Genomic DNA, 21,155 nt, shown 5'->3' with positions numbered 1-21,155 from the left:
CTCCCTCTCTCTCTGTTCTGATAGGTGCCAATTATACAGCCTGTGTGTTGAAGCCTGCTCGGTCACCACTGACCCTGTTAGCCAGCTTTAATGTCAACTCCCTGGCTCCAAAGTGGAGGGAATTACCCCACTTTTAGTCTCCAATCAGGAAAAAAAGAAGAGCAACACAGCAAAATGCAGAGCTTGACTCTTTTTCAACCCATGCGCTCTTTTCAGGGTCTGGCTGTTCTTGCTTTTTGGTGAAACACAGGGTCAGGACTGTGTGGATAAAACCCTGAGGGTTTTGACATTTCAGCCTTACTGTGCTTTTTTTTTTTTAGTTTTTTTTTTTTTTTTTTAGTTTTTTCTTTTTTTTTGGCCTCACTGCTTTTTGGAGGTGGCCCAGATGATGGGGTGGTGTTGCTCAGGCATATGCAGAGCGCTGGCTCTCCTGACACTCCTGCTTCCCTTGTGGGAGAGGGCCTGCTGGGGGCAGAATCCCAGCTCTGGGGATCTGGAGAAGTCCCCACACTCTGATCCAGACCCCTGGGAGGTCCTGCACAGGCACAAACGCAGCTGGGTATGGAACCAGTTCTTCGTATTGGAGGAGTACACAGGAAATGAACCACTCTATGTTGGCAAGGTAAGTGATCTGTGACTGTTAATGGCTCGGCGTTAGCTCGGCTTAGCAATGTGTTGCACTAGAAAAAACAATTTAAAATGTGGCTGAATCCCTAGTTGAAATAAAACCTCATGATAAACTGGTCCACAAATCCTCACATACCCTATTTTTGCAGATCTGGCACCAGGTTTAGAGCACCTGTACAGTAATACACATATCAATAACCTCTTACCATAATGACCTGCAAAATCTGGGACACAGCGGTGTTTTACAGAGTTGTACATATTCCCAATGCCCCATATAAATTGTTAAACAAATGAAAAGACAAAACGCAGACAATGCAGGATGTTTTTTTCCTTTTCATTCCAGCCAGGCTGAAGTGTGTGCTTGTACAAATGCTCAGTTTTGGTTTAGAGGACAAGCTACAACGAGACAAGGTAATTTGCCTTGTAATCTTTCCCCAGAAAAGGTACATATTACTCAAATGTGTCTTTGTAGAGTAGGTGTTCTGCCAAGATACAAGCAGATAGATCAAAGTAATGCACCTTTTGGCAGATAAATAAGTATGAAGCCCCTCCAATGACACAAATGGCTTAGTTAATGCGAGGGTACGCTGACAAAGTGACTAATCATGCATATGGAATATGAGATACGGTAACACTGCTTTTCTATAATGGATCACATCTCAGGTAAAAAACAAAAGTATGCAGAGCAGTGGAGGAAGTATTCAGATACTTCATCAAATAAAAGTAGGAATACCACAGTTTTAAAATACTCAGTTACAAGTGCATTCAAATGTGTATTTAAGAACAAACTGCTGCAACCAAATGTACGTGAGCGTAAGTGAACGTATATGTAACACAGCATATGTAACAGCAGCATATTACATTAATAAATACTTTATAACACAGTATGATGCGATTTTAAGCACATGCAGGGACATTTTAAGTGCTTGTCAGTTAATATTTGAAAAGCATAACTCATTTTATGCAGCATCCTTAACTGGTGTATAAACAGTTAATAATTGCTTTATAACTCACTGTAAGGATTTGCTTACGTGCAATCATAAACCCACAATATGTGATATCAAGCCGTCATTATTTTAAGTGCTTGCAGCTCCAGCCCTGTAGTGAGGGTGAAGCTGGTTTGAACTGCTTTGTTTGCTTCGGGGTTGTTTAATGCATTATAATGCCTTTTACTGTATAAGATTGTCATTCTTGCTTTATATCAGCAAAGTGACTAAAGCTGCCAGATGTGAATGCAGCAGGAAATATTTCCCTGAACAATGTTGTGAAGTCTATGTACAACACAGCACCTCAATAAATGTACTTTGTAACTGTACATGAACTGGTAACTTCACGTCAAATCAATGTTGTGGAGTAAAAGCTGTAATATTGTCCTCTGAAATATAGTGGAGCAGAAGTGTAATGTCACTTCAAAATGTGCCTCTGTTACTTTCCAGGTCTGATTTACGTCCTTAACATTACAACGCGCAGTTATTTGAATTGTATTGTAAAATTGTTGGTTTACATCACAGTGTCTGACGTTGCTCCCCAGCTTTTAGCACCACTTTTTAAATGGACAGTTCCTGCCTTGAAAATGGTCTACTGTATGCGGTGCAGGCCAGATGGGTCTTGGATTGGTCTCTAGATCCCTGTTATCTTGGAGAATTTTCTGGTCTTATTATTAAATTAGTTTTCATCTTTCCGCTCATCTGCAGGATAATCATTCTCATCTGCATGTATTTGCCGGGTCTGCTCTCACAAGCCCATTTCCTTGCTGTCTCTGAACTGGATTAGCGTCTCCAGCTGGAATTAGGATACATTTGACTGTCCTATTGTTCTCCTCTCTGTTTTTGCCAGAGGGATGCTGAAGGAAAGCATCTAAATCAAAATGAGCCTATTTGTGACACTGCTGGAGTTCAGCTAAAGGTCATTTCACGTCCGAGTATCCACTGCATCTCCAAATTCTGCCATGTCTGATCTGTGTGTCCCCAGATATTTGCTTTATCCGACTAGTAGATAGAGTATTTCTTGCTTGTGAACATCTGTTCTCTGATTCAAACGTCCTTGTTCAGTGTCGCCCATTTGAAAGTTACAGAAGAGGCCAGTACAGTAGTCGGGAATTTCAAGTGCTTCTTTTCTTTTACACATGCTTGTGTCTGATTGCTTTTCTTGTTAGTAAATCCCAAAGGGCGTGAGCAGGCCGATTACTTATTCATAGACGTGTAGAGATCTGCTTATCCACATGGAATATACCCAAATTCATTTGCAACCCCTTTTCTAACACTTGGTTTTTTTTATTTATTTCGTACATGTATTGATTGATCTTTTGTGTGGTATCATTGCTTTAACAGTGGTGATGCTAGCAGTCCAGGGCAAAGACAGCGTAGCAGCAGGCATGTAAAAAACCTCACTGACTACATCTTTACATCTGACCTCACGCCCGAGCTCAATCTAACCATTTCAGAAATCTGAAAAATCAGATTCATTTACTCCCCGCAGGCAGAGCCAGCTGCCTGGAAGCTTGAGAAGCTGTCATACTATTTGTTCCCTAAGATCATAGTTGTCACATAGTGTGTGTTTGTTTGGTATCACATGGGCACGCTGCCTCTGAAGAAAGTCTGGGCGGGACACCGTGACCTCGTGACTCAGTGTGAGCGACATGGAAAGTCCTGCCTTGTCAAGAAAATGACCTTACTAGAAATGAATTCTTTGTGTAGCATCTGCAAAAAAAAAAAAAAAAAAAAAAAAAAAAAAAGAACGCATGCAGTTAGTTTTTCATAGTCAGCTCTAGCATTTCCAGCAGGTGATAGGCAAAAACACCAGACTGACATGACGGGTTTTTTTTGTCAGATGTATCCGGGTATTTAATATGACAAACAATAGAAATCTGTGTCTAAATAGTAGCACAGTCCCTGCACAATTTGGTCATTTGTTTAGCTGGAAGCAAAGGGAAATATGATACAGTTGGTAGGAAATGGGAAGTCATCACTTTGGCCTGGCTGCTCCCTTTGCATCTGCACTCTGCTTGGCTTTAATGCATTCTGTCAGATTCTGAATTTCACAACCAAATGTCTCATTATGCTTTGGCACTCCGCCTCGGGTAAGTGTACTGGCCTGGAATCAGTTGCAGTCACATCAAGCCAGTGGAAACATACATTAAAGAACCTTAAACTGAACAGCGTCCGCCACAAATTGGTGACACACATATTTAAACAAGCGCGAACGCTGGAGCAAGTCATCCACTTAACAAACACTTACTGGTAAACATGATGTGATTAACATTTTCCCGCAGAGTATTGTGGCTACATATTTGCAAGTGTTGACACATACCAACCCGTAGCTTCTGCTGAATAAGCAGTGTTAGCAGGCGTGCAATTTTGCATGACATAATAGAGACAATTCAACTGTCATGCTAAGATCTTTGTTTTGTTAATGCACCAACTCTCCTCTCTCTAGACTCTGGAACATTTTATCCTCTATTCAATAACTTCTGTAAGGCTACTGCTGCGTTCAATAAGGACATGTCTTTTTTCATAGATGTGTTTATGCTAAAGTGACAGCAGAAATTTGCAGCTTGTGAGGCAGAGTGCTGCTTCATGTCACTCGGAGGTGTGAGTGCACAGACACGGCCCTTGTGCTGAATCTCACCTTTTTTTTATAGAGACGTCTTCAAAATTGGCAGTCTGGCTCACCATCAGAGTAATGGATGGACTTATTTCACTTTATAATTCAGGCTGCATTTAGGTGGTATCAGCCACGGTTCTCCCGCTACACTCACGAAAGGATTCCTCTCAGTCTAAATAAAAGAACCTCAATTAGGAGCAAGAAAATGGAACTGAACATGTGTTGATGGACGAATTTCTTATAGCTCGCTGTCAAATGCACAAGTGGGACTGAAAACTAGGTAATTACAGAAACATTGCAACATGGGAAACAGGAAGTTTTCTTCTCCACAACAAGTGCTTCTGTTTGAGCATATTTATTGCAACTATCATTAAATTTTATGAGCATGTATCATGAGTAATTTCTGACCTGGTAGCAAGAACCTGGTGCTGCGTGTGACAGTAATTCAGTTTAATAATCAAACAATATGCATCAAGGGCATCAGGGAGAGTCCCACAGATAATTACAATGGAGCCAACATAACATGTTACTATGCGAACTACTTCATTAGCATTCTATTAGACGCTCACTGTCAAATGGGTTAGAATCATAGAGCACAGGGCACTGCTGCAAAGGTCAGTCTCAATAGCATCTACTCACACTCGCTGGTGCGGCAAACACATCGGCGCAGCTGGGGAGTGGTGAGAGCAGCATGTTGAGCTGGAGAGGAGGGTGATTCAAGCTGACAGGGGGGACATCATACACACGGTATCCAGGGACAAGAGCTCACAGAGGGGGGAGCTCATGAGGCCTCCTGCGGGCCTCTGGGATGGTGGGAAAGCCTTTATCTGAGCCAGGGAATCAAAGAGGATGAAAACAGCAGTGTAAACTAGACTAGAGGGTAGTTATCATCGGGGTAGGGGAAAGGACAAAGGAGTAACATTGTTTACACTTGCACTCTCTCTCACCATATAGGGCCAAGGCTGGAGTCAACATCAGCAGAGCAATGTTTAGATGAAGTCTTTTAGGGTCCAGAATGAGAACTGGGCAAAGTCAAGACAGTGTAGGGTAAAATGAGACTGATTCAAGACCAAAACACACAATAAACTGTGCATTCAATCCAGAAACAATGACAGACCAGACACCTGGAGCACTGGGAGTTCTCCCAGTGGGATTCATGGGTAAAAATAACCGAGTGCTGTGGGGCTGACTGGCCCAGGTGATTAGGCAGCCAGCCCACTGCGGTTGAGTATTACACACTAATTCTAACTTGAACCGGGCCTGTCACTTTCCCAGCTCTGTTAAGTGGTGACATTTGGATAAATAGAATAGAAGACAGCAGGTATAAGATAAGTAACGCTTGGTCTTGGGTAGCTGGCTCTTTAACTATATTCTGTCCCTTTTGAAACATGTTTAGCTGCCTGTAAAGTCTATTTTGTGAAGACCAACCAATCACAGCCTGGATGGGGTTATGGTTATTGACAAGTTAGTTGTGAGGGTTAGCAAATAAAAGACTAATCACCAATGTAGGCCTTTGTTTTTTTACAAGCATTTAATCAAGGGAAAAAAAAGTGTTCTTAGACTACCAATTTGTACATATTATACTATTATATATGTAACTATATGAATATTATATAATTGATATATTGACATTATACGAACATTATACTTTTATATTGACATTCTACTATTTATTCAATGTTACACTAAAATGCCAATTTATACTCATCCAGGTTGAAGATATACAGTAGACAGATGTAGATGAGCCACAGCCAGTCCCAGTGACACTGGGGATATGTTTATTTTTATTTTATGCCATGACTTGCCTACTCACCAGTCTTTTCTCCAACAAGTGTCTTCCTTTGTTAGTTCTTTTACTGGTCAGATGGTTCCAGAGATTTTTGCCACCTTGGTGCCATTGTGCCAATCGAGCCAGCCTCCTCCTATGAGCAACACGTTCCCCATGTTCCACTTTACATCTATTTTACTGTAGTTATTGTTAGAAATGTTGCTCAGTTGTCTTGTTTACATAAAGTGTTGTGTGAGCTGTGTGGGTGGTGGTGGATCGCGGGGGGGGTTTTGGTGGGCCGGTCTGAGTCAAAAAGTCCAGGGCCGTTTTTCATTTCCAGTCTGTCCCCGTCCAGAAAGATATATATGAGTTTCTCTAATGGGTCAACAGAGAATGCAATCTACCCTTTAACATCCAACTAAGAGTTGCAAAGGAACTCGCTACCATAAATATTAAGCAGCTCAGCTACATCTGCACCAGCCTCTGTAAATCTCTGTTTATTCCATTTCATGCAGCTGATGAATTCAAGAATGAGTGTTGCCACATGCCAAAGAACCAAACAGTCATACAGACATTTGAATGATCAGTACAAAATCACATATTGTATGTTCAAACTTTGGACAAATGTTTACAACACATTCATGTTGACATCAATTGCCAACTACAGGAAACCATTACAAACATGCATCTTAGTGTCTAAGCAACCATATTTTGTACCATAAACCACTTGATGTTAACCAGACCAAAACGAGACCATTTGACATGTTGACCAAACAGAAGTGACTAAATACAGTCACAAAGAGTTTACAAGAGGCTGCGAGTGGTAACGGGGGCTTTCACATGACATTTCCACAGAGGTGTGATTGTATGTAGTGGAAGTATGAAGCTACAGCCAGTAGTTTAGAGGCAGCCAGTCCAATTCAAAAGAGGCAGGAGATAAAGACGTCTGAATCTCTTTGAAAAAAAAAAAAAGGTGGTGTTGGTCTTGTGGCACAATGATTCCCCTCTCATATGTCTGCACTCCCCACTGAAGCCTTTCGTCTTTTTTGCCAAACTTAAGTTATTATTTAGAGCGTGGATTTACTCACTCTCCCCTTGTTTCACCCCCAGCTACGTACTTCAGATTTATGATGGTCTGCTGATGGCTTGGTAAAAACAGGTACATCATTTTGGCATTTGATGCTTATAGCTAATGATACTGTAAGCTAATTAAATATTAAGGAATATTGTCTGCAGATGGAGGTGTGAGACAGTTTGAAGTTGCTGTGTATTTTATTTCATGTTTTCTTTCTGTATCCTCTTTTATGTGCATTTTTTGTCTGAATATGGGGTTAGTGAAGTTTCCTGAAGTGCTGATGTATTGAATTTTCGGCATCCCCAACAGGTCTGTTCTTGAATAATTCAAGAGAGGTCCTCAGCCTGTGTTGAGAGTGTAGACATACTATGAATACACACAAAAGTTAAGTTTTTAGATCCCTCTATTTTTCTTCTACAAAGTGGATAACAGGTGGCATGGAGACTATTGTGTTTGGTATCAAGCATTATTCTCCATTTCAATGAATAATGTAAGCATGGTGGGGCTCAACTGCGAACAGGCAGTTCATGTATTACAAAGATGTTGGTTAAATGTCTGCCAGTTGTTTCAGATACAAAGTTTTGCTGTTTAAAGAAGACACCATTTTGCATTGTGTGAAATCTAAAAATGCATGTAACTATTTGGAAAGCAGAAAAAAAAAGACATGATATGAGAGGCAGAAGAGAAAGATGCTGGTCCGAGGCTACTTGACTATTCTCCACAAAATGTAATGAGGCCATATAGTGCGGCGCTCGTTTTTCATGGTCTGACTAATTACATTTCACTTGGATATCTGTATGAAATGAGAGCAGTTTGATCTCAGTTTTCTGAAATTGGTTTTCATGCAGTCTGGTACACCATCAGACAAGACACTTGAGGCAGTACAAATGTTTCCTTAAAGTAAAATTACAGAGATATTGAGTTTCTTAGTCTCCATTATTTTTCCTTTTACTACAGATACCTTCAAAGAGTTGCTCATTGTGTCAAGTGTGTTTTGAGATTGATTCATTATGTATTACCCACTGTTTCTTATAGGGCCCAGATTTAAAGTCTATCAAACTGCTGCTGATTTTACAATCATTGAAGCTCCATAGTAATCAGATTATTCTTCACTTTCAGCAGTTGTCTAATTTCAGAAACATCCATTGAAGCGAGAAACTTGGTTTCGTTTTTCATGTAAGGGAAGAAGAATAATTTGATTAAAAGATCTAGAAGGTGAAACGCAATTACTTGGTACAGTATAACCTTATCTTGGTTTCTTGGAGTTGTTACATGTAACATCATGTTGGAAGGTACCACTGAAGGAGAACATTACACTAATGACTCCCAACAAGGGGTACTTGCACCCCGGGGGGTACCTATGCAGAATCCAGGGGGTGCATGGAAAGATTGTGGGGGTAGTTCAGCTAATTGGAAAATCTGGGCAGAGACTCCAACCTGCCTCCCACTGAGAAGATGAAATTGCTAAAAGTATTGGATAAATGGTCAAAATATCCTCCATCTGCCTCTCCAAGAGTTAGTTGTGTGACTTCGGATTTTACCAAACCCACTGAAACTGTACATGAAGTCCACAGCCATGCTAGCAACTCTGTATGGCTGGACTTCGGTACTGTTTTGAGGTCAGTGCTAATACCAGCATGCTAACATCCTCACGGGCATAATGCTGACCTTAATGATTCTTAGCAGGTATACTGTTTAGATGTTCAACATGCAGATTAGTTGTTAGCGTGCTGACATTTGCAAGCTGCCCCAAACAGAAAGCACAGCTGAAGATGATGGTAATGCCATTGGTTTTACATGTAAAAATTAAAGTATTGTACAAATGAGTGTTTTAAACAGATGATAGACAATTCATTCTGATGTCTGTATCAAATTTCAAGGCAATCCATCTAATAGGTGTTCCATCCCTGAAGGCTGGAGTCAACATAATCCGCCATTTCCATCCCTGAAGCCATGCCACTAACATGGCCAAAAAGACTGGCAATGCCCACTTTTATAATCTATGGTATTAAATAACATCCAGTTCACAGGCAATGCAATGAGCACCGTCATAGCAGTTAGTGCCGATGCAGGGGTACAGCAGCCCTTTTGAGAGGGCAATGAAGATCACATCAGACAAAAAAGGTTGGGAACCATTGCGCTGCCGCATCTAATTGATAGAAATGAGTTGCCATAAGAAAGTGGTACTTTTTTTTTTTTTTTTTTTGGATGCATTAATTTTGTTTACTATAGTGCACTCAGGGTTGATTCAGACTGGGGTTTTTTTTGTGGAAATAGTAGAGGGAAATACATAAATGAGTTATCCGACTTTCTCACCTTAACCTGATTACTCTCAGTAATCTGCGTCTATGTGTGCACGCATGTGTGTGTATGTGTGTGTGCATGTAAATGTGGTCAAATTACAGCTCTACTAAAAGGAACCTGAAGCCTCCTTCCTCTTCTCCTCCTCCATCCACACACTTTCTATAAAGCCCAACCCCCACACCTCTCCTCTAGACATTTACTATCCAATGGATGAACGGACCCTAATATGCTAAAACCGGGGATGCATTGGCCACCTCTCGCTGTAATTAAATTCAGTCATAATGAATCATAGCCCCTAATCCTAAAACAGGCTATATTTCCACTGGGAGGAGAAATGACCTACATGTACTGGAAAAGCTCTTAGTATAGCCTTTCTACTACAGCTTTCTCACTTGGCATATGCTCTGAAAGCATGACAAACACACACAAACCTCACTTTGAGCTGTGTTGAAAGTAACTGACTAGGGTGGAGTGCTTATTTCCATATCAGTGCTGTTTATTTATATATATCACACAGTAAACAAAATCAGGTAGCAACTTCAAAAGATTCACGGCAAGTCATGTCACACTTTGTGAGCATTTCTCAATAATGTGGTCAAATAATTTCTTTTTTTTCTACTTTTTGTGCTCTGGTCTCGGCTAATGTTTTGTGACTTGAATAGCAATGCGATGTGCAACGGCTCATTGCTCTGTGGAGAAGAATCTGTGCATAGTAACACCAGGCAATTAGGGTATTGTATGAGCCAGTCATCGGACTAATGTTGGTGATTCACAATGGTGCCTCTGCACCTTTGCTCTTGGAGGTGTATTTTATCATTTGCGGACCATGTTGGTTGCAGCCCAAGATACTGTCACCGATTCATTGTGTAAAAAATACACTTGGCAGCAGAAGAACACAGAGATAATATGTACGTTGTTTTTCTGTTTTGAATGGCCACAGATAGAGAAGAAATAGTGCAGTAGGGAAGTGCGTTAATTACGATTTCTATCTTTGTTTTGTGTTTGAATCATTGTGTTGAATTCATTACAGTCTCTCTTTGTATTTAATTGCACATAGTCACTAATTGCATCATAGAATATAAAATTTCAGCTTTTAATTCAAGCTTTTATTTTTTCCTAATAATGGGCCTCCACTATCAATCATGTGCTAGTGAAAAACACGTTTTTCATCCGGGCAGATTGGATGGTGTTTTCTTGGTAAATAATATATTCTCTCCTCCACTGCATATCAGTCTCCTGGATAGCAAAGCCAAGACCCCATTTACATCTGTATTAAGATGTGATCTGAACCTTTGCATCGTGAGCGGATCACAATATGGATGTTTATTTGAGACTGGCAGACGTGGCATGTCCCAGGTCAGGGGACGCAATGCTACACGCCACAGTGCTTCCATTCAAACCATCAGATTACTGTCCAAACGAGCCAGTAAATAATCAGAATTCAAGAAATGACCTTTGCAGCTCTGTCTTTTCATCTGAGGTGCAGGTATGGCAGTAAAAACATGATTGCTTCATTGTGCAAAACTAATCCCTCTCATTACTAACTCCACATGACTGATTTTGGACTTTTGGAGCTCAAGGCTAATTCATAAACACATAGCTACAAAAGGTGGCTGAATCAATTCTGTTTCTATTCACTCTCTTACCCGAGAGTGTTCATTCAGTTTCAGGGACAACAGGGATGAGTGGATCTTAATGTAGGAGGTGCAGAAAATGTTTTGTGGTGTTTTTTCAGTCTCATACTGGAACGTTTTTATGCCTAAGAATCAAGGACATTTTCTGTGTATGTAATGTAAGTGTGTCATCTAAATTTACTTTCTATAGGCCTATCATATGGCTGGCTCACTACTAACCAAACTTTGGTCATATCCTTCTCCTTCTCCCCTTTCATTTTCTCCCTCTGTTCTTTTCTTCCTCCTCTATGAATGCGGTTCTTCCACAAAATGAACTTTCCATAAAAAATGTCCATAAAAGTACTTTACAATAATTTTAGAACTACCAATATTAAACTGTACTTCCAGTCAAAATGACTTTTGCCTTGAGCTGATGATTGGTTAAGGCCTATGTGAAATGTAAACTAAAGGTGCAAGACAAATTACTTTCACTCCATTCAGACCAAATTTCATTTCATTTTTGCCCATTTTGTCCTGCCAGTAGATACCACTTTGATGCAGCCTGAATTCAGTGAAATTTAGTGGCTCCAGAGAAGTTTGAGGGATTTCTGTGAAGATATCCTGTTCTTGGATCTCAGCCCATTCATTTTCTATGGAGGAGATGAGTTCATACGCTGACAGTGTTAAATTATGCCGAGGGGCTAAGGCTATGCAAAGACTATGGGATGATTCAGAGATGGATTGGGCTATGATCTGAAGTTTTTATTGAATTTGGCTCTTGATATCCCTCAGAATGAAGAACGCAGTCAGGAGAGTGATTTGCTCTTTTTCTTGGTGCAAGACTAAATATATTCACTACTGGAGGGATTGTGTACACATCAAAAGTCTTCCTTCCCAAAGGCCCTCTCATGTTGGGGTTTAATAAGGTATTTTATTGTTTGAAGTAGTACTGCTTGTTTGAGTTGTTTATAATCCCTTTGGATCGTGGCAGTGCTGTTGGTAGCGTAAAAGCGATGGCATTATCCCTGTGTTTTCATCCTCACCGGGACTGGGCTTCGGTTACATTGTGTAGTTCAGGTGGGCTCTTTCATTCTTTCCCCAAAGAACTAAAGGGAGGCTTGAGTCACCAGGCTCAGGATTCACATTATATACTTCAGTACCAGTGGTTTGCAATGGACATTTATGTTGGTTATGGTATGTAGGCGCTACATGGAGAATGGAAAGTGAATGGAAACTGGGACAAGTTAAAGGTGTTGTGTAACTGGAATGTATTGGTCCAGCTTGTGTAACATGGCATTCAGTAGTTTATTGCTCCTTTCAAGCTCTTCAGGTTGACCATTTTTAAAGTTACCAAAACTGAAGCATGAAGGTTATCTTAAAGGGTTGATTCTGGAGTCTAGTGCAGTGGTTGCCATCTTTTTTACCTCATAAACCTTTAATTTGAAGTACTGGCTACCCTGAGACCCCAAACTCACAGATTGTATAGATCAATGTGCAGCTCTACTAAAAACATATTACTATCTACTGAGATTGTTGCACTTGCATAGTTTTAGGAGATCTGAAGAGGTAAAATGATCCAGTAATTCACAAAAGAGCAAAGATTAGATAAAAGTGTAAGGATTTTTCATAGGAGCACTACATGTTTTTCCTCTGTCTTATCCTGTTAAGATTATCCTGTGACCCTCCAGATTTATCTTGTGACCCAGACATTCATGCCTTCATGCATTTTGATTGTGTTAAATGTTTTTGTTACAAAGCTTTTGTTTAATACTCTTATAAACTTATGCTGGCATACTGTATATAGAAGTATAAGATGTTCTTCAATGTTTTCACAAAATCAAAAACTCACATCAGGCTCTTAGAATAAAAGTAATTTATTTTCAGAGCTTTAATGTTTAGGTTATTAATTCATTACCTGATAGAAAGAAAATATCATAATCTAATCATATAAATGTTTACTAGCTGTTTTGTATGATAGTGCACTAAACATCTTTAGGTTTTCGTCCTTTGGTTGGACAAAACAAGCAATTTGATGGCATTACCTCTGGCTTAAAAATATATAGTCATTGGCTTTTTTCAGTATTTTCTGGAGAAAAATAGAAGATATCGTCATCAGCATCATTTAGTGTCAGCCCAATCAAACAAGTCACTGCCCAGTCTCTAAATATTGTCTTTCACATTTAAAACATAAAGAGGACAGCCTGCAGAGCATAACTAGACCAGTCAGAGAGGTGATTCCCACATGGCCATTTGACATGAGAAATTGGTATAGATACATGCACACTGTGACTTCAGTAAACATCAAGCAGAGCCATCTGTCAAATATTTGAAATAAGCTCAAGATATATATTATATCTGACTGAGCTCCTCGGCTGAAAATGCCTCACAGTGGACACCAGCGGCACATGATGACGTTGCCTAACTCTGAATGTGCAAATGTAGAGAACGTCAGTGATAAGTGGATTAATCAATTAGTCAGTTGACAGACAAGTAATCTGCAAATGTAATAATAAAATGCTGCTTTCCAGCCACTTAAATATCAAGACGTTTTATACTAGATGATGGATTTAAAAAAGTCAGCAAATTAATTGGCAATGAAAATAATCATAAGTTGCAGCCAAAATGAAAAAAAACTTTCCGAAGAAAATAAAGTTATTTAGAGTGTATGTAGTTTTTCTTTTTTGTCCTTGAAATATTCAGTTATATGAAATTGGCCTTATCTATATCGACTTTTGGTCGATATACTTTAAACTCTGCAACACTAAACTATCCTCTGGTGGGAAAAAGATGGCCGTGATTTTCAGTGTTTTTCACACATCTAACAATGTAGAGAAAAAATCGCACAGTATGGTGCATACAGTAGTTATTTAAGAGGCTGCCATCAATAAGCTCTAATATAGAATAGTGTGGACAAGATTCAGCCGACGTAAACTGCGAGCTATAGGCTTTCATTGTTAGCTGTGAACACAGCTGGAGAAATGCTGTGTGGGGTCATTTATGGCTGTTTTATTTCCTCACAGATGGCAGATCTACTTTACATCCTATCAATACATCATCTAAAGCCGCCCGCTTGTCATGGAGGATTTACATATTGACACTGGCCAAATGCAGATATGTACAGGTAGCTTAAAAATGTGTGGTGCAAAAGTAAAAGCTGTTGGTGTCTCTGCTCTTGTGAATTTCCCTCTCCTCTTTGAGACTCGCTCTTAAGATATGCTGATTTTATTACATGTAGATGAAATTCTTTTTCTTCAACTCCCACACTAGGTTAAAAGTTTGTGAATTCAATCACATCTGCCATGAACATGAAAATCTCTCATCAATCTCCTTGGATATTACTCCTGACAGGATTTAATGCAAAAATACCACCGTAATAAACTTAAAAAAGATTACAGTCGACTTAAATCACAGGTTCTGCTTTTTTTTTAATGATTTTAACCATTTATTGTAAATGTCAGCAGAAGTTCTTACAGTAAAAATATAATTTTACAGCACTGAACACCAATAACACAGCTTATGCTTTTGTTTGAACTTTGTACTAACTAAAAGGAAAAGATTTGACATTGAGGTGCATATATGCTGCTACATGCACTTTTGACCTGATTCATTTGTATGTGTCAAGCAGAAGTAAAAGATTATTCAAATATTTACAGGCACATCCATCTGGTTTAGCAAACAATAATATGCTGTATTCAACTGCACACCATTCAGCGCTTATAAAGCATGAACCTGTGTATGTATGTACTTATCTCAACATGATTTGAGTTTTCTCTACCTTTTTCTCTAGTTTAGTGACGCTCGTGGTGACTACAGTATTTTCAAATGTATTAATTTTAGGCACAGTTGGCAGCACTTGGTAAGGAAAAGGTCGTGATCTGGTTTGATACAGTAAAAGTCCCCTCACCTGCCTGAAGTGATGTTTAGTCGCCTAAACCTAATCACAGACGGGACTCTCTAAATGCAAACCGATATTCAAGTCTGGGTTTTGCACGCCCAGCATGCACCTGGACCACCTCCCTAACAGTTCAGTGCAGCACATAAATGCAGCACAATTATATTTTTCATCACAATGTTATCAGGTGAACAATAAACACTATATTAAAAGGGCAGGGATGGTCATTTCTTGTTATTTATTGGCTGACATATTCACTAATACCGACACTGCAATTAGCAGTACAATTAGCTAATATGGGCCGATGCACAGGAGCCTCATGGATTCACCAGCCTAGATGTGATACCAAAAGTAGAGCAACTGACACCAGGGAACACAACGTTTCTGATCGTAAACTTTTGCTGTTTCATTGTATGTTTGTTCCATCAATATGGTTTTGTAAATGTATTCACTGATGTATACAGTGATAATAATAACTACTTCCAAGATGATACTAATTACAGTACAGTATATTTGTAATAATTTACAAAGTCAAATTAAACATACTGACAGTTGTGTATATTGATCACTTCCCCCTGATCACCCTGCCCAAATTGAAGTGAATAGGAAAACAGTCTTAGCCTTCTTGAGTTTGAATACAAGTCCATACATATGAGCAGGGTTTATGTAGTTTTAGAAAGATTGCACTGCAGATGATAAGACTTTTTTCTGTTTTTATATGACCCTTATATATCTTTTTTTTTAAATTTCATTTGAACTTTTAAAAATGCTTCATGTTTCAGTTCTTGTCACATGTTTTATTTATAAGGTTTTAGACATTGCTCTTGAAAATAATTCAGATGTTACATTTAAAAGAAAAAAAAAAAATTCACTAATCCATTCAGATAGTTGAAAGTGTACTTTTAGTGTACATTGACTAAACTGTTTAAATGAAAAAAAAAAGCTTGTGTGGTCAGTTTGAAAAGTAAAATTTTTTGTTGCTGAATGCCTGAAGAAGAATAATCTAGTTCTTTTCATTGGTTTTTCTGGGTCAGACCATTAAAGGGAAAATTCTTCTACTAAAATGGCGTCTGTCATGTTCATCAAGAGGTAAATGCTTCATTCACCTTGTTTCAGATTAATGATGGAAAGAGGTTACATGTTGCCAAGTCCTGCAGTTCTGGTTTGATTTAGAGTCACGGAGGAGTCATGACATCTCAGTTTTGGCCAAGTGCTGACTCTTCATCTGCTGGCCTCGGGGTCTTTTCAGCAGACAGAGGCACATGCAGCAGGGATGTCACGCTCACTCTTGTGCTGTCTGGGGTACTTAAGGCAACGGCACGGCGACAGGAACAACACATTGGTTTCCCACAAACAGCAGACAAAATCAAAGTTGACTTGCTCTTGACAGCGAGATTCCCAAATGTCATGTGTGCTATAGATGGAACCCAGTAGAACATAATAACACATTTACTTGCAAAGGGAAAAACACATACAGTTTGAATGTTCGGGGTGTCTGCACTGCTCTGTGAGTCCTTCAAACGCAGCAACCAGATTTGTTTTAGGCAGCATGCAGGAGGTAAAGTCAGCCAGTTAAAAATGTTAGTAGATAGGTGGACAGTTTTGTATTCCCAGGCTCCACTGGTTTGTTGGCTAACAAAACAAAGAGCCTATAACCATGCTAGCTGGCTATGCTAATGCTGCATTCAGGTAATATGTTAAGCTATTTATCTATTTATATACGTCAAGCTATTTTACACTAGTTGGATACTTATCTTTAGTCTCTCATGTTGCCAATTCGTCATACTGACACACTCATGTACAATACAGTGGTAGAGAATTGAAAATGAGCTTTGGAAATAATGACTAAACCAATGTGATGTCAATATTGTGTTGTGGTTGTTGATTGGTAAGGGAGGGCGTCCTGCATTAGAGCATTTTACAAGTTTTGGCCAATAGCAGTTTCGCATGAAAAGAATGAAGTACATCAAATTGATAAAAGAAATCAAGCCCAAAGTATGACAGTAGGAGCCTGTCCTTTTTCTGCCCTCCACCACCGCTTGAATACAGACTGCTGTCTCCCGTCTAGCCTGTCGACGGGACCATGAATGTCTCTGCCAAATATTACAGCAGTCTGTCCAATAGTTGTTATCATTTTTGTGTAAAAACAATGTCACAATGTCATTGGTGGTGGTCCTAGGGGAAAAGTCTGGGGATCACCAAAGTCAACAGGATTCATCCTCTGGGAACCATGAATGTCTGTGCAGCTACCAACTGACTAACATTGCCATCCATATACCCATGCCGCTAGCAAGGCTAGAAAATACAGACGGGATGGCACAAACACACTTCAGGCTATTTTTTCATCTTCCTATATTACTTGTGGTCTTGTGTCTGAGTGCAATCCCAAGGCTTAATTTGCACCTCAAGTTCAGTCTAAATTTGCAGCACTAGTGATTTGCATATGTCTAAGTAAATACAGATATAAGTGCTTGAAAGTTGAGCCCTCTGGGGCACCTGTTTCTCAGCCGACGTGACTGATATATTGCTCTATTAGCATGCCAGTTTCTGTCTTATTGGCCCGGAAGATGGAGAAACTTCACATGCTCATCAGAAAACCTCTTCACGCATTAGCTATGACTTTTACTAAAGGCCACTTTCAATAAATGTCAGGCTCCAAACATTGGTAAACAGTTTTAGCTCTGATCAAATTCCAGAGGGGTGATATACACGGTTAGGTTTCCATGTCTGCAGGATTACAAGGGTTCCACTTCAGAAACGGCACATTAAACAAATGGATCATTTCCCACTGGTGACGACAGTATTTATTCCCATCACCGAGGAAGCTTGCCCTTTCACTTCACGTCCCGGTCATCCAAACTTTGAGCCCCTTCCCATCCCATCCCATCACTGTTGAATACATCTGTCACTCCAGTTACAAAGAGCAGCTCTAGAAGAGAAAGCTGCTCTCTTATAACTCCGCTGAAATATGCTGCAGAAGGCAAGATGTGTCGAAACGTTGATCTATAGACACTAAATATGGTCTGACACTATCTAGACACTAACACTGGCATTAAAGCAATGAAAATGAAATTTTCTTTTCTTCTTTAGTAATACAGGACTATTAAATACAGGACTTTTATATTTAAATGTATCTAACCTGTTGTTATTTTAATACTATGCAGGTAATGTTTGGCATTAGTTCAAGAGTAGAGTATAGTATTTTGATATCTCATTATTATATTAATCAAGTTGTAGTGAATCTCATGTTGATTGTGTTTTTGTATACTGGGACATTTTGACAAAAGTTTTTGATCTGCAATAAACATTATATAACAAGATAATATGAAATTAGAAATATTTAGGATTATTTCACAACAATTAGATTTATGTTTTGTGTCTTTCTTAAAATAAATAAAGCACATAGTCCTTTTTATTTATGTGATGTTGAAAACTGCAGGTCTCCATTAAAGTAAAGACATGGAATTTTTTTGCAGATTTTAGGAGAAAAAAAAATTAGCACTATCTTTGAAACTTGCATCATTGTGAAAACATTCTGCACCAAAGCAGATGGTGGACATACTGGAAATACTATTTTCATAATCAACACAACAATGGTAGCTCACTGTTGATAGAAGCAAGCAAATGTGGCAACGTCTTTGGATTTTTAAAAGTATGTGTTTTGGCTTTTTGCCTGTATTAGAGAGTGCACAGTTTTGAGTTGACAGGATTTGAGATGACACACAATAAATGTCCCAGGCCGAACTGGGCTCTCTGCAACTACACTGCCAATATCCCAAAACCATAGGCCAACAGGATGCACCAGAAATGAACTTTCATGTCTATCGGAGTTATAAATGGCTAAGTAATGTCAGTCTCCAGTTTTTGAAAGAGTGTGATTTATGGGTAATAATAAGGTGGTTATCGTTCTCCTGATCCACATCTCCAATGTTTGGATTGTTCATTTTCCTTGTCTGTCATCTGCATCCACGTATTCTAAGATACTAGCCCCTGAGAAGAGATTATTGATGTCAGTGTCATCAGCAGGTCACCTCAGAGTGCTCACAGCAGTGAGTACTCTTCACTGAACAGGTTTTTAATCAAAATAATGTGTGTCAAACACCATCTATGTTTGCTGTGGAAAGCTTGAGTGCATGTGCAGAACTAAAGTAAACAAACAAAGACAATTATGCTTCCCTGAGCGTTCAAAAAATATATGAATGACATGAAAAAAGCATTCATCAGAAAAGAAAACAAGGGAGGAGAGGAATTTAAATAATGGTGAGTATACCACACTTGTTATTGTCAAGTCATAATTTCCTTTTTTCTTATGAATAACAACTTTTCTCTGATAACTGCTTTCTGCAAGATTATTTACTAAAGCATACAAACACCTGAACATATATATTTTGACATTTCATTTTTCACAGCTAGTATTCTAGACCTGGTGGATAACTGTTTACTGTGTTCCACTTAGCATGCACATACAGTATCATAGACAAAAAGGTGCTACAGCGCGAATGATTCTAGATCAGAGTGGTCTGATTGTCATTACTGGCAAAATGAGGCACTTATAGTAAATATAAAAGGGGACATAATGAATACATGAATATGTAAGTGAGTTGCTATTGTAGGTACTTTCTATCGAGTGCTATTCCAAATATTAATAGACTCATTTTTATTTTAATTATTATTTGTCTTGTGTCAATCATGCTGCATGTTTTAGAACTACAGTTTATGATATAATTGGTTAGCTATGTGGCTACAACTTGAGGCCCCTTATTTCAGCCTATATTAAGTGGCGTTTGAGCAAATTGGCATCATTAAAAGTATGCCAAATTAGCTGTTAACAGTTCCTGTTTGCAGTGTACAGACAGGTATCACTGGATTACTTAAAGACAGACGAAGACATAGAAACCTGATCATTCTCAGGCAAGTTTGGTCGTTATAATATAATCTTCACTCTCTTGATTTTTAAGCAGATTTATGAATGTTTATTCATGATGGACATTGGATATATCCTCAGGAAATCTGAGTCCTAATGAATCTAAAAAGTTTGTTTCTATCCGTGTGTCTGTGTGTTTGAATTTGATTCATTTCTCATGGTGGTGCTGGAGGAAAACACAGGGGGGCCACCAAAGTCATTGGGATCCATCCCTTGGGAACCATGAGTGTCTGTTCAAAATGTTGTGCCAATTCATTTAGTAGATAGAGATATTTCACAGGATATGTGAAACTCTTGATCTGCTGGTGTTGCTGGAGAAAACATACTGCAAAATCAGCAGTATTCCTTCAGGCACTATGAATGTCTTGAATTTTTTGTGGCAATCCATCCAATGGTGGTTGAGAGATTTCACTAAAATCAGACCTGCTGACGGTGATAAATGTAAAGTCAGGAGATCACCAAAGTCAAGAGGATTTCTTCTCTGCACACCATGAATACCTGTAACGATTTCATGGCTATTCATTGAATAGTTGTCCTGATATTTCACTGAAAACCTAAAATGGAGAGATACTCAGGAGATCACCAAAGTCAGATGAATTCCTCCTCTGGGACCATGAATTTCTTCTGCTTGTTGTTGAGATATTTCAGTCTGGATCAAAGTGGGTGATCAACTGAAGAGACAACGGACAATGCCAGTCATAGAGCCACGCTGCAAGCATGACTAAAATAAAAATCCCTGTGCCAGAGGAGCTCTGCGTTTATCAACCACTTAAATTGCTCCCCTGAAATCCTTCCTCAGGCAGTTGCACACCATTTCACAGTTTAATTAATATAACTATGATGGCTCTCATGAGTGCCATGCGACCTCACATGTGATCTCAATGACCCCAAAGCTCCTGCATTGGTTTAAATGTGTGGAAGCTCCCCATGATTATCAGTCAATAGGACTTCAAAGTTCTTCTCGATATCCAAGAACATATAACAAAGCCCTTATAACTGCAGCTGTTTTACTGTCATCTTTACATAAAACAGTGACTTCCACTACACGCTATAGTGGAAACACCTTCCTCATTTTAGCCTCCAGTTTCCACAAAGTGCCAGGGTCTTTTTCATATGACAGCCAATGGGGAGCGGCTGCAAGACAGATGGAAAGCTGCCACTTTGGAAAGGCCTGTCATTTTTGTTGGCAGAGTGGAGCACTTTCAAAAGTTGTAGAACATTTTAACTTTAGAAACACAACCACACAGAGTTGACTGTTGTTTATGTGAGCTGACTTATCAGAAGAAGTTTTTCTGTTCTAAATCATGAAGGAAAAAAAACTGCACACTCAAACAATGGCGCCCCCAGAA

The 21,155-nt window shown here is 39.2% G+C and overlaps 1 protein-coding gene across 1 annotated transcript in view; it reads left to right on the top strand.

The window, feature by feature from the left end:
- The first annotated feature begins 385 nt into the window (after positions 1–385).
- LOC139220776 (cadherin-7-like) overlaps positions 386–21,155 on the top strand; it is an 82,947-nt gene continuing 62,177 nt past the window's right edge. The window contains exon 1 of the mRNA XM_070852611.1: positions 386–622. Coding sequence (XP_070708712.1) covers positions 386–622 — 237 coding nt within the window. The remainder of the gene's footprint in view (positions 623–21,155) is intronic.

The sequence above is a fragment of the Pempheris klunzingeri genome, chromosome 21, assembly GCF_042242105.1.
Source record: "Pempheris klunzingeri isolate RE-2024b chromosome 21, fPemKlu1.hap1, whole genome shotgun sequence".
In the NCBI taxonomy this organism is placed as follows: Eukaryota; Metazoa; Chordata; class Actinopteri; order Acropomatiformes; family Pempheridae; genus Pempheris; species Pempheris klunzingeri.
The sequence above is the reverse complement of the archived record's forward strand: the minus strand, read 5'-3'. Positions and strand labels throughout refer to the sequence as shown.